The 14,238-nt window shown below is 39.1% G+C and overlaps 1 protein-coding gene across 6 annotated transcripts in view; it reads right to left on the reverse strand.

Moving 5' to 3' along the window:
- Nucleotides 1-14,238, reverse strand: part of ck (myosin-VIIa ck) — an 85,530-nt gene that overhangs the window by 18,020 nt on the left and 53,272 nt on the right. For 5 of the 6 annotated variants that reach the window (XM_071680329.1, XM_071680327.1, XM_071680328.1 and 2 more), the window contains 9 exons: nt 12,987-13,205; nt 12,484-12,684; nt 11,307-11,516; nt 10,702-10,878; nt 5,410-5,627; nt 4,566-4,812; nt 3,704-3,877; nt 2,293-2,478; nt 1,247-1,572 (listed from right to left, as the gene is read on the reverse strand). In XM_071680329.1, the coding sequence (XP_071536430.1) occupies nt 1,247-1,572; nt 2,293-2,478; nt 3,704-3,877; nt 4,566-4,812; nt 5,410-5,627; nt 10,702-10,878; nt 11,307-11,516; nt 12,484-12,684; nt 12,987-13,205 (1,958 nt within the window). The remainder of the gene's footprint in view (nt 1-1,246; nt 1,573-2,292; nt 2,479-3,703; nt 3,878-4,565; nt 4,813-5,409; nt 5,628-10,701; nt 10,879-11,306; nt 11,517-12,483; nt 12,685-12,986; nt 13,206-14,238) is intronic. The other variant, XM_071680325.1, reaches the window with a different exon arrangement.

Below are 14,238 nucleotides of genomic sequence, written 5' to 3' on the forward strand. Positions count from 1 at the left end.
GAACATGCAGGAGGGTGAAAGGAGGGCAAGGAATAGAGTGAATTGGAGCGATGTGGTATACCGGGGTTGACGTGCTGTCAGTGGATTGAATCAAGGCATGTGAAGCGTCTGGGGTAAACCATGGAAAGCTGTGTAGGTATGTATATTTGCGTGTGTGGACGTATGTATATACATGTGTATGGGGGTGGGTTGGGCCATTTCTTTCGTCTGTTTCCTTGCGCTACCTCGCAAACGCGGGAGACAGCGATAAAGCAAAAAAAAAAAAATGGAACAATCACTTCAAAGTCTCTCAGCTTTGTTAAAAATGTTATGCAGATTGATTGCTACCATTTCTCAGGACATTTTCAAATCATATGCTAAGATGACTCCTTAAATATATAATAGACACCACGCAATATCCTAAGTATCTGTCTGTATCCATATGGAGATTACCATGACAAGGTAAAGGAACTCATCTGGGTACATTCTATGTTCAGATGAATCAATGAAGGTCATAACTGAAAGAAAGATAAAAAGGAAGTGTACAGAAAGAAACCAAGGATAAACAATAGAGGAACAAGAAGAATCATTTGTAGAAATTATGCAGAATAAAAGCCAAACAACTCTGTAAAAGAAGTTATAAATTGCAGTTGGATGGAGGATCCTAATGGACAGGTTGTCAGATGATGGGTTAGATGCTGGGAACAATTTTTTTACTATGATGGATCAGTGAAGCTTTAAAAAGAGAATAAAAAGTATGAATCACAAGGTGGAGCAGGTTTATGGAGAGATGTGTATAGAAAGACTTGGGTGTCCGCTGCACAATGTCTAGCATGATCAGACATGTCTCTAGAAGTAAAGGCACTCTAACAGTAGAGTGGAAGATGCTGAGATGAAATCTGGGAAGAAGATACAGAATTCTGATAAAGGTGAAGTGAAGAATGAGAAAATCAGGAGATAATGTATTGTTTCTGAAGTGAATGACAATAGATGAAGCAATGCCAAGGAATGGATATGTGAAGAGAATGCATATGGAAAAATTAAAATAAGATGTATCACAGAAGGTGGTTGGGAAGTTAGGAAGTTAGTAAAGAGTACAAGAAAAAGTCAGGTGAAAAGAGAGCAAGGTAAAACTCATGAGAAATTGTCTGGATGGCTTAAAACCAAGGAATAATCTAAAATCCTTGCTGTGAAGCTAAAGGTTCATAGTATAAAATCAGACATGATATTACAGATATATCTCACTGCATAAAATAAAACTGTTTACCTAAATGCCTCATAAAATCTGGAGAATAAGAGAGGCCACTTAAATTTTGCATAACTGACTACGTCTTCTTTGACTTTGAGGGCTTGAACTCGCTCCTTTACGTAGTAACTCTTTCTGTATGCAGCCACAACAAGGTTGGCCCAGCGGTCAATGGCTTTATCTCCAGCAGAAACACAGTAGTCTGGGATGTAGCCAGGGAGATTGTTGTACAGCCGGTCAGTGTTCATATCTGTACCAAACTCTATGTAATACTGCTGAGCAGCAATCATTGCGAGATCTTCATCCTTGTCACATCGGTATTCCCCAAACTTTACACCACGAACCACCTGCACATAAAACAATTCTTTGTCATCTGGCCTGAAAACATTACAAGGGTCCAAATCAAAACCACATTACAGAGCACATACGACAAGATTTTTGTATGATGAGAGGGCTAGCGAGTGAAATAAAAGGAAAAAAGGCAACAAGGTGCATGCAATCAAGAGTGTAAGAAAAACCAAAAAGGCATGGAAATATGTGAAAAGGCTTTAAAGAGATAGCGGATATGAGAGTGAACACATATTTGACAATGACACTGATATTTATCATATACAAATTACGATGGGAATATGAGTAACTCTACGGTAAAGTGAGCACACACTAGCGACTGGAGAGTGAATCTGTGAAGATGAGAGAAAGTGACAATGTAAGTAATAGTGAGAATCAATTCAAAAACAAGTGTGAGAATGACACCAAGTGAAGGTGACAATGACTGACAGTGTAACTCTGACAAAAAGAGCAACACAATAAGAATGGCAGTTAGTATGAGTGAGAGAAAGAATGGAATGATAATGAACAAGCCAGAGTGACATTAAAGAAAAGAAAAAGGAAGAAAATGTGCATCAGCTTATATAAGGAAAAGTTAAAGACACAGCACATTAAAACATTCAATAAAAATACTAACATCTGATTACAGGAGAGACAGCAACATGACAAGCAAGTGAAACACAAGAAACAAACTAAGAGGAAAGAAGATGGAACAAATAAGCCAAAGAGCATGATCTCACCTGCTGGTATATAAGATTTGTAGCAACAGGATCCTCAGTGGGATCGTGCCAGGGAGCAAATATCTCCTTACGGAAGAAAAGCCTCCAGGGGGCATTTCTCTCCTGAGCACCTTGTTCCTTGGCATACTGCTCACATTGGCTGATGGCATCCATTACATGATCTCCCCCACTACCTAGTGATGACACCTGTTCATACATACACATTACTGTACGATACTTATTACATCAATTGAAGACAAGCACATAAAAGACTGGTCTCGTTATGTCATGAATGAAACCTCTGAGGCAACACATCTGAAATGATGAAATTCTTAACTATTTACAAAAAGCCTTCTTGAGGCAAGATGTTACTGAAAGACCAATCATAATATGTCAAAAAAGACTTGGAGAAAACAGGTAAAAAAGGATTGTGGAATGCTGTTCACTAAGCACTCAAGTATATAAGATTTCTTTGCCTTATCCAACACTCATATCAATATCAAAGTCCTGAAGAGAAGTTTTCTTAATGGTAGCTACTTTGTACAACAGGGTAAAAAAAAAAAAAAATACAGAATTTTGTGAATGGTAACATAAATAAGTGAAAAACAACATAATACTCCCAGAACACAATTAGTTAACCATGTTAAACAAAAACCTTTATAGGACATCAGCTGTTCAAATTTCATATATGCTTTTATCATCATGTCTGAAAATCTTCAACAGACTTGCTTGGAAGGACCTATAATATCTGCTTCACATAAAAGTTATGTGCGCATCCAATTCGATAAGGACTGTATCAACTACCTGAAGTTTTAGAGACATACTTTCATGCCATGACGAATATGTTCATTAGACTGAAGAGAGTGTTTCCCTAATGCCATTTGACAGATAATGTCACCCATGAGAAAAAATGTGACATTACACATTCCCAACCCAGACCCACTTTCACCTAAACCACTCACCCTCCTCCTCTCTTACTCATGCAAATGCCTTACTATCAAAGTAAAATCTCCTCAGTACATTTAGTAGCTTCCATCCTATGTCATACATTCAGAGCACCTTCAACAAGGAACTTGTTTACCCAATTATACATTTCTTTCAAATCCAGAATTTTGAAACACTCATTTTCTATGTTCAAAAGTTACATATTCAGTAAAACTCAAGAATCTATGATGACATTACAGTATGAAACAAACAATGGCTATCTGTTGTTCTTTCCTTGCATCATGTTGAACTGCAAGTATGAAATAAGTGAATTTCAAGTTATGACAAAATTCTCAGGCAATCTGATTTTCTTTTCTTAATTTTGTGATGCAAAATAAAAGATTTTTTTTTTTTTTTTTTTTTGCTTTGTTTCCCTGGGAGGACACTCATAAATATGTGGATAAAGCAAAATATCTTAAATATGATAAAGGAAGAAAGAGTAACCTACCTTATCAAACAGAGCAATATATAGGGAAAAACCAAACTGGTCGCACAATCCAATTTTATCAGACAGCTGATTACATAATTCTCGGGCAGTTGTCGCAGAATCTGCATACAGTGTCTTTGTGTTTCCATCCATAAAGGTAATGGGTAACATCAACGGTTTCTTGGATTTGGTGGCCTAGGGAATATTCAAAATTGCCATAAGCTTGTGAGCAATCACACAATGAAAAGGCATATCAATTTATGTCAGTCCAGTATTACATGTGATTATGAAAGGAAAGGGCAGTAAAAAAGTCTTACAAGTACATTTGTTTACCAACCAATTCAATGTACTGATAATAAAACTGTATCATTACTTTTCAGTTAATTTTTCTGAAGCTAAAAAAATGCAGTTCATACCTCTAATTACCCTCTCATTTACTGCCATCCATCCTACCTTTTCTGTTAGCACCATCATCAATTCTTATGCTTCCATTACCCCTTTCTATACATCAACCATTCCTACTCCTCCATTCTCCATGCCTATAGCTTCATCTTCATAACCCATATCTCCATGTCTCCAACCTCTACTTTCCCTACCAATAACTCTACAATTCTTCTCCATAGCTCCATCTTCTCTTCCAATAACTCCACCTTTACCACCCCAATCCATAACCTTTCTTACCCTTCCTATAACTCCACTGTTTCTTCCTAAACCTCCAAACTTCCCTATCCGCAACTACACTTTCCTAACTCACTACTCCATCCTTCCAGCCTATAACATCACCTTCCCTACCAACAACAACTTTCTTGCCTCTAACATAACCTTCCCCAACCAAAGACCTCCTTCCTTACCCAAAGCTTTACCATTCCTCCACATTCCCTACCTGTAACTCTAACCAACTTGGTGGCTGGTTCCTGGTGCCATTAGCAAATGTCCTCTTGAGCCTCTCCTCACAGTAAGGAGCATATCCTGGAGGACCCTCACGAATAAAGGATAAAAGGTATTTGATGAAGTCCTCTGATGGGGCAAAGCAGCCAACACACAAAGAAAGTAGGATCCATCCCCGTGCATGAGAGGACTTTGAAGGGTTATTACTTAGCTGCTTGCAGATCTGGCAGTAAACTTCATCTCTGCAAGGGGTCTGTCATGTTATAATTGCATTTGAAAAGAATCAATATAAACAGAAATTCTGACCCTAATGCACTAAATGCATTATCTAAGTATCATTAAAACTACTCCCAATCCTATGGGAGAGATTGGGAACATAATAACCCAAATCCCTTACACACATTCTCAGCTCAGGCCCAGTGTGATAAATAAAATGTGAATTATATACAGCCCATGCCTTGCAACCATATAATATTGTTGGAGCTACTATTCCTTGAAACACCCATTTTTGCTCTCCAAAAGAACATTCTCTCCTTCCTCACATTCTTCACTGCTGCCAGAACCTTTGCCCCCCTCCACCACCCTGTGACTCTTGTCCTGTTCTCATACTATATTTATCATACTGAACTTCCCATACAATACATATCACTTCACCTTGCCACATACCCTCTGAACATCATTCACTTTAGGCATTCTGCTAAGAATGCTCATGGTAGTTTATTACCCAATACACTACATAAAGTTCCAATAACTCATTACACATATGATCTGTTGCCTACTATCATGCTATCCCCATTTCCTCTTGTATACTCTGTTTCATCCCAATCTTACTACTTTACCTCAACTCTGCTCTGAGAATGCCATGGCCGATGATAAAATGCAGCTTCTCAAGGTTGGAGGTTGGTCTCGAGTCCAGCCAGGAGGAGTAGCTCTCAGCTGTATACTCATCCTCCTGAAGACGGCGCCGAACATCATCTCCCAATTTGTTCTTCCTCTTTAGAGTTAGTGACACCAGTTTGTGACGGATGCTACGGTTCCTCTGAGACATATACATAATCTGTGAGACACATACATTAAGGTATTTTCATATTAATGTACAAGTATTCATGCAACATGAATTTGATTGTCCAATACCATATTATACTTGACCTTTAGTGTTTGGAACAATGAACAGTATTTCACAGTTAAACTAGAAAAATGTTAATAAAGAATGCAAAACTATGTTGAGCATGGCTCATGGGAAAATGAAAGGATTTCAAATTAATCTACAGCATCATTGCATTGTCAAGCATAATCAAACAATCTCACCTTCTTATTTCCAATCAAGACCCTATAGCTGTCTCAACTCTACTCCAGCAGTGGTTCCTATCTTAGATCATAAACCAAAATGTTCCTTTGAGTCATTAAGTAGCCATTTCTATTCCATTTCAGGTTCTGAAATGGCTTTGACAATATCCCATCTTTTGGTACTATCTCATTTCAGGTCCTGAAATTGTTTTAATTATACTAAAACCATTGCTCATGTTCCATTTCAGGCCCTAAAATGGTCTTACTATGCTCTCGTAGCACTTTTATACCATCTCAGGCCTGAGAACTAACTCAAAACTGAAGCAAAGACTCCTACCTCAAGTAATTCAATGACTGAGCTCAAGCAACAGTTCATCTTTCAGCATATTCTCAAAGGTAATCTTGACAGAATGTATCACAATTTCGGGCCATACAACTTATACACGTAATTTATATACAGGTTAACTATGTATTGCCACAATTCTCTATTCTTAGTGTAATGGAGCCACAATTCATATTCTACAATTGCCTGTCACCCTCATAATACTGAAAGAATAGCTTCCATCATTCATTAGGTCTAAAATCATACAGCAAAATAAGAAAATGGACTCATTATTCACAGAAGAGCATCTCTACAAGAAGACTGCGCATCCATGGCTTTAAGCCAGGCAGCTATAAAAGCTCAGTGTCTGATGCCAGGCAACCATAAAAACTCACAGCCTGAACCCAGGGAACCACAAGAATAAATCGCGAATGTATAACTATCAGACAATGCAATTACAGTCGCTGTGCAGAAATTAATCTGACTGAAACCCAATTCATTCACTTAACAAAGCTCAAAATATAAATGGTAATCACACTAAAAAGCTGTATAAATGAGAAGTTGGAGTGGACTGTGTTCACTGTATTTATATCTAACTACTGTATCATAAGAGGGTAATGTAACAAGCATCCTTTACGCACCATCAGTTAAAAATATTCCACTGCAGATACTGTTAACAGCAACAGTAGATATGTTTAGAGAAATCAGATATAAAACTATGATATATTTCTTAAGAAATGGATTGAAGGCAAGCAAGTATGAATATGTACATGTGTACATATGTATATACACATGTATAGAATGTATGGGAAACAGAAGAAGGAGTCACGCGAGGAGTGCTCATCCTCCTCGAAGGCTCAGACTGGGGTGTCTAAATGTGTGTGGATGTAACCAAGATGTGAAAAAAGGAGAAATTGGTAGTATGTTTGAGGAAAGGAACCTGGATGTTTTGGCTCTGAGTGAAATGAAGCTCAAGGGTAAAGGGGAAGAGTGGTTTGGGAATGTCTTGGGAGTAAAGTCAGGGGTTAGTGAGAGGACAAGAGCAAGGGAAGGAGTAGCAGTACTCCTGAAACACGAGTTGTGGGAGTATGTGATAGAATGTAAGAAAGTAAATTCTCGATTAATATGGGTAAAACTGAAAGTTGATGGAGAGAGATGGGTGATTATTGGTGCATATGCAGCTGGGCATGAGAAGAAAGATCATGAGAGGCAAGTGTTTTGGGAGCAGCTGAATGAGTGTGTTAGTGGTTTTGATGCACGAGACCGGGTTATAGTGATGGGTGATTTGAATGCAAAGGTGAGTAATGTGGCAGTTGAGGGAATAATTGGTATACGTGGGGTGTTCAGAGTTGTAAATGGAAATGGTGAAGAGCTTGTAGATTTATGTGCTGAAAAAGGACTGGTGATTGGGAATACCTGGTTTAAAAAGCGAGATATACATAAGTATACGTATGTAAGTAGGAGAGATGGCCAGAGAGCGTTATTGGATTACGTGTTAATTGACAGGCGCGCGAAAGAGAGACTTTTGGATGTTAATGTGCTGAGAGGTGCAACTGGAGGGATGTCTGATCATTATCTTGTGGAGGCTAAAGTGAAGATTTGTATGGGTTTTCAGAAAAGAAGAGTGAATGTTGGGGTGAAGAGAGTGGTGAGAGTAAGTGAGCTTGGGAAGGAGACTTGTAAGAGGAAGTACCAGGAGAGACTGAGTACAGAATGGAAAAAGGTGAGAACAATGGAAGTAAGGGGAGTGGGGAGGAATGGGATGTACTTAGGGAATCTGTGATGGATTGTGCAAAAGATGCTTGTGGCATGAGAAGAGTGGGAGGTGGGTTGATTAGAAAGGGTAGTGAGTGGTGGGATGAAGAAGTAAGATTATTAGTGAAAGAGAAGAGCGAGGCATTTGGACGATTTTTGCAGGGAAAAAATGCAAGTGAGTGGGAGATGTATAAAAGAGACAGGAGGTCAAGAGAAAGGTGCAAGAGGTGAAAAAGAGGGCAAATGGGAGTTGGGGTGAGAGAGTATCATTAAATTTTAGGGAGAATAAAAAGATGTTCTGGAAGGAGGTAAATAAAGTGCGTAAGACAAGGGAGCAAATGGGAACTTCAGTGAAGGGCGCAAATGGGGAGGTGATAACAAGTAGTGGTGATGTGAGAAGGAGATGGAGTGAGTATTTTGAAGGTTTGTTGAATGTGTTTGATGATAGAGTGGCAGATATAGGGTGTTTTGGTCGAGGTGGTGTGCAAAGTGAGAGGGTTAGGGAAAATGATTTGGTAAACAGAGAAGAGGTAGTAAAAGCTTTGCGGAAGATGAAAGCCGGCAAGGCAGCAGGTTTGGATGGTATTGCAGTGGAATTTATTAAAAAAGGGGGTGACTGTATTATTGACTGGTTGGTAAGGTTATCTAATGTATGTATGACTCATGGTGAGGTGCCTGAGGATTGGCGGAATGCATGCATAGTACCATTGTACAAAGGCAAAGGGGATAAGAGTGAGTGCTCAAATTACAGAGGTATAAGTTTGTTGAGTATTCCAGGTAAATTATATGGGAGGGTATTGATTGAGAGGGTGAAGGCATGTACAGAGCATCAGATTGGGGAAGAGCAGTGTGGTTTCAGAAGTGGTAGAGGATGTGTGGATCAGGTGTTTGCTTTGAAGAATGTATGTGAGAAATACTTAGAAAAGCAAATGGATTTGTATGTAGCATTTATGGACCTGGAGAAAGCATATGACAGAGTTGATAGAGATGCTCTGTGGAAGGTATTAAGAATATATGGTGTGGGAGGCAAGTTGTTAGAGGCAGTGAAAAGTTTTTATCGAGGATGTAAGGCATGTGTACGTGTAGGAAGAGAGGAAAGTGATTGGTTCTCAGTGAATGTAGGTTTGTGGCAGGGGTGCGTGATGTCTCCATGGTTGTTTAATTTGTTCATGGATGGGGTTGTTAGGGAGGTGAATGCAAGAGTTTTGGAAAGAGGGGCAAGTATGAAGTCTGTTGGGGATGAGAGAGCTTGGGAAGTGAGTCAGTTGTTGTTCGCTGATGATACAGCGCTGGTGGCTGATTCATGTGAGAAACTGCAGAAGCTGGTGACTGAGTTTGGTAAAGAGTGTGAAAGAAGAAAGTTAAGAGTAAATGCAAATAAGAGCAAGGTTATTAGGTACAGTAGGGTTGAGGGTCAAGTCAATTGGGAGATAAGTTTGAATGGAGAAAAACTGGAGGAAGTGAAGTGTTTTAGATATCTGGGAGTGGATCTGGCAGTGGATGGAACCATGGAAGCGGAAGTGGATCATAGGGTGGGGGAGGGGGCGAAAATTCTGGGAGCCTTGAAGAATGTGTGGAAGTCGAGAACATTATCTCGGAAAACAAAAATGGGTATGTTTGAAGGAATAGTGGTTCCAACAATGTTGTCTGGTTGCGAGGCGTGGGCTATGGATAGAGTTGTGCGCAGGAGGGTGGATGTGCTGGAAATGAGATGTTTGAGGACAATGTGTGGTGTGAGGTGGTTTGATCGAGTAAGTAACGTAAGGGTGAGAGAGAAGTGTGGAAATAAAGAGCGTGGTTGAGAGAGCAGAAGAGGGTGTTTTGAAATGGTTTGGGCACATGGAGAGAATGAGTGAGGAAAGATTGACCAAGAGGATATATGTGTCGGAGGTGGAGGGAACGAGGAGAAGTGGGAGACCAAATTGGAGGTGGAAAGATGGAGTGAAAAAGATTTTGTGTGATCGGGGCCTGAACATGCAGGAGGGTGAAAGGAGGGCAAGGAATAGAGTGAATTAGATCGATGTGGTATACCGGGGTTGACGTGCTGTCAGTGGATTGAATCAGGGCATGTGAAGAGTCTGGGGTAAACCATGGAAAGCTGTGTAGGTATGTATATTTGCGTGTGTGGACGTATGTATATACATGTGTATGGGGGTGGGTTGGGCCATTTCTTTCATCTGTTTCCTTGCGCTACCTTACAAACGCGGGAGACAGCAAAAAAAAAAAAAAAAAAAAAAAAAAAAAAATATCCCTGGGGATAGGGGATTAAGAATACTTCCCACGTATTCCCTGCGTGTCGTAGAAGGCGACTAAAAGGGGAGAGAGCGGGGAAATCCTCCCCTCTCGTTTTTTTTTTTTTTTTTTCCAAAAAGAAGGAACAGAGGGGGCCAGGTGAGGATATTCCAAAAAAGGCCCAGTCCTCTGTTCTTAATGCTACCTCGCTAATGCGGGAAATGGCGAATAGTTTAAAAGAAAAGAAAGAAAAGAAAGAATGTATGAAATGAAATGTAAGTGTTCTTAAAGGCACAAGGTTGCAAGAAGCAAGGGAGACAATGTTAAATGGAAAGATAAGCCATAATAGGAATTATTCACATCTTGTATTATAGTACCATGGTTTGTGCAGAAAAAATGAGTCTGCACAGATTATCTATCTTAGCCATTTAATAAAGTTAAATGGAAACTTGAGTTTACATAGCATCCCACTTGTTCTTGCAAAATATGTTTATTTCTCTCCTATGTGTGGTAACTTATACAACAATGGCCTTACAGGATCCATGCCCATCATCTGTGCCTCCTGGAACTCCTTGCTTTTTATGAAGTTCCTCCCTAAAGTAGCCGAGACCTTGGACATGACAGAAGTGTTGTCTCTATCCATCATGTGATACTTAGGTTCTGCCATGTCTCCCATGAAGCGTAGTATTGTAATCCAAAGTGCCAAGGCAGCCTAGAAGAGAAAGTTTTTTGGCACTTAACATTCAACAAAAATGTTCCTTTATCTATATATGTTATTTGTTACTTTTGGTCAAATCATGGCAGTATATTTCAAACAATACATGCAGAGATAAAATTCAGATTAATTTTCATAGTTTTAAAAATATCTCTAGAAATAACGAAATCAATAAGAACTGTATATAACATAGAACTGTCTTAAATGCGAGACTGATGGTACTGCCAATTTATAATAACTAATTATTTGTTATACTTCATGCTGACAATAAAAGGAAACTGATTACAGAGATAGTGGAAAATGCATTCTACTTTACTTTTTTACTTATATGCAGATATTTATGAGTATTCCAGTGCCCTGAGAAAGGTTAAATTCTAGTATCTATTGAATATATCAAAGTTCATTAAGCACACACAGATTCTCACCAACTGGTCTCCTTGTGTCTGGAGTTGCAGCAGTGGCTGCTTGAGTTGTTTCCGAGAGTACTGATGGTTGATATTACCCTGGAAATATGTAGCAGCATACTTCTGGAACTTATACTCTGAGAGTCCTTCCTCTTGGCACCCAGGAGGACGGGGTATTGCCGAGATGATATCATCCCCTGACACAGTGCCCTTCCCAGCTGCAGGCAGGTCCTACAGGGGGAAATATGTTTTAAAAGAAGCATATGGGCCATAGTAGGGATTACATGAGGAAACTGGCAATAGACTGTATTCAATGGATCAGGTAATGTAAGGAACATTGAGAGTAAAATAAAGTCTATTAAAACATACTTCACTGAATACTTAAACAGATCTACCAAAAAAAAGTATACCAAACCACTGTAAGTACCTGAAAATATGACACCACCCTAGAGAAATAAAAAAAAACTCTGGAAAAAAATTATAGAAAAAATGGAGCAAAGTTGAAGACGAGTCCCGAAAATGAGTTTCGATAAAAGCAGAAGTTGCTAAATTACTGTATGGCTACAGATGAATTTGATAATTAATGGTTAAAGATGCCACATCATCAAAAACTTAAATGTTTTTAGCTTTCATGATCACTACCTGATCATGTGTCTATTCCATGAACTAGTGTACTCAGGTCAGGATTACACTCAAAAACTTCCACTCTGAAAGGGAGGTAGATGGTTTTTATGAACAGATTAAGCTTGATATTATATTGTGATGAGAAAGAGATCAAGATTAAGGTACTATGCATATTGAGTTACATGCTATTTATGTCTATGGTCTATTAGCAAGCAAGAATTAGATAGGTGTCATAAAGCCAACTTATCAAAATTTACTACTTATCATGATACAAATGCTTGGGATACTGTGGCTGTCTATCAATATTTTGAGAGAAATCCATTCACATCTAATGTATAACCTGCCACTATATCACTAACAGTAACAAAAGAGAAATTAATGATGAACTGCTTATTCTTTGTGTCAATCATTATCTGATAAAATTTTCTCTGCACAGCAAATCTCAGCTTTACGAATAATAGCTTGCTACACTTTATGTATTCCTTACAAGTAACCACTACAAGTGCATATAATAAAAACCCATAACATGAATGTTTATAGAGGTCTAATCCATTCATTAAGGCTACAATTTCACCTTGAAGGCCGATGGGGGTGCCTGAGCTTCAGAGGCAGAGTCTGGAATGAAGTCAAACATCTGCTCCAATAACCTGGAGACATCAACTGGCTCATCTCTCTGTCTCTCAGCCTCCAGCACCAGCGCTCTTTTACGGTCCATAATTTCCCGCTCCTCGCGAGCACGCTGTTCTTCGGCCAGTTCCATTTCCATCATGCGCTCCTGGAAGCATTAACCTACAAGATTACATCTTACTGGTAAATATTAGCCAATAACTCAATTGTAGCTACGAGTGTAATAATGAGTGTCATAATATAGCATACTTCCATGTAACATCAAATAAAGGAAATAGGATGATTCTACAATTCTTGTCAGATAATGGAATGTAGTAGGTGTGTTAAGTCTCATCAGGTGGTTTATCAACCAACTGAAGTCTCTACATCAGTCTAATGAAAGTGGATGTTCAAGGTTTATCAATATGGCATAACAACAAAGCATACAGTAATTAATAAAGGCAGACTTACCCTGTACTTCATTTCTGCAATTTCTTGAGCTTTTCGTTTGTCCATCTGCTTCCTTAGAGCTCGTTCTTCTTCCTCCTTCAATCTAGCAGCTTCAACCCGAAGTTTCAGCTTGCGATACTGACGACGTGCTATCATTCCCCGCACCTGTGCTTGGATTTTTGTAACTGCCCACAACTTTCGCTGGAACTCTCTTCGCACAAGATATCCTCGACATCGGGCCTGCGGACAATGATATGACAGGTTTAACAATGGTCTCTTCAGCCCCTTGAGTTCCTACTATCCACTTACCATTAACCTATATTATACTAGATTCACCTAAGCACAATTCTATATATAATTCTGTCAACTTCTTTTAAACTTTTGTTTACATTTACACTCAGCTTTTTATCTTTCACACACTCTTACATTCTGTAACCAGCTACATGAGGTTCTTTCTGGAGTCTGCCACCAAAGCAGTGTTATCTACAAACAGCAGCTAATTCACCTCCCATACTTTGCCATCCCAAGCATACTGCAGACCCACCACTTGCAGTAAGTCCCATGAGTATACTTCCTTCACCCTCTTGTCCATAAACATATAACATATTAAACAACCATGGTGATATTACACATCCTCGACAAAGACCCAACCTCACTAGGAACCACTCACCCTTCTTCCTACTCACACACATGCCTTATCTTCTACGTAAAAGTTTCTCATTGCATTTAGTAACTGTCCATTTATTCATAAATTCACAGCTCCTTCTAAAATGCCTCTCTGTCAACTCTTTCAAGTGGTTTCCCTGGTTTCATAAGTATCATATACAAATCACCTCTATCTTAAAGTATTTCTCAGAGAAATTCTTTTGAAGTGAGTGAAACTGGTACAAGCATCCTCTACCTTTCTTGAAACCACACCACTCTTCCCACACCAGATGATCTGTGCACACCATTATCATCTCAGTCACCAATCTCCTGTACTCTTTACCAGATATACTCAAGACTTATACCTCAGTAATTTGATCATTAACTTTTGTTCCTAATGGCTATACATATGGGCACTCTCCATGTATTCTACCAGTCCTCAAACAATTATACAAAAAAATACATCCCTATACAAAAAAAATAAATACCCTGACAAACCAATCAACACTGTCTTACTTAAGGTTTTCACAACACTTATATTGGGTACTCTATGCTCCCAGTCATACCTCAATTGCCACAACACCCACCATGCATTCAGATCCCCTTGCACCAGGATTCTATTCCTTGC

Source organism: Panulirus ornatus, chromosome 31, assembly GCF_036320965.1.
Source record: "Panulirus ornatus isolate Po-2019 chromosome 31, ASM3632096v1, whole genome shotgun sequence".
In the NCBI taxonomy this organism is placed as follows: domain Eukaryota; kingdom Metazoa; phylum Arthropoda; class Malacostraca; order Decapoda; family Palinuridae; genus Panulirus; species Panulirus ornatus.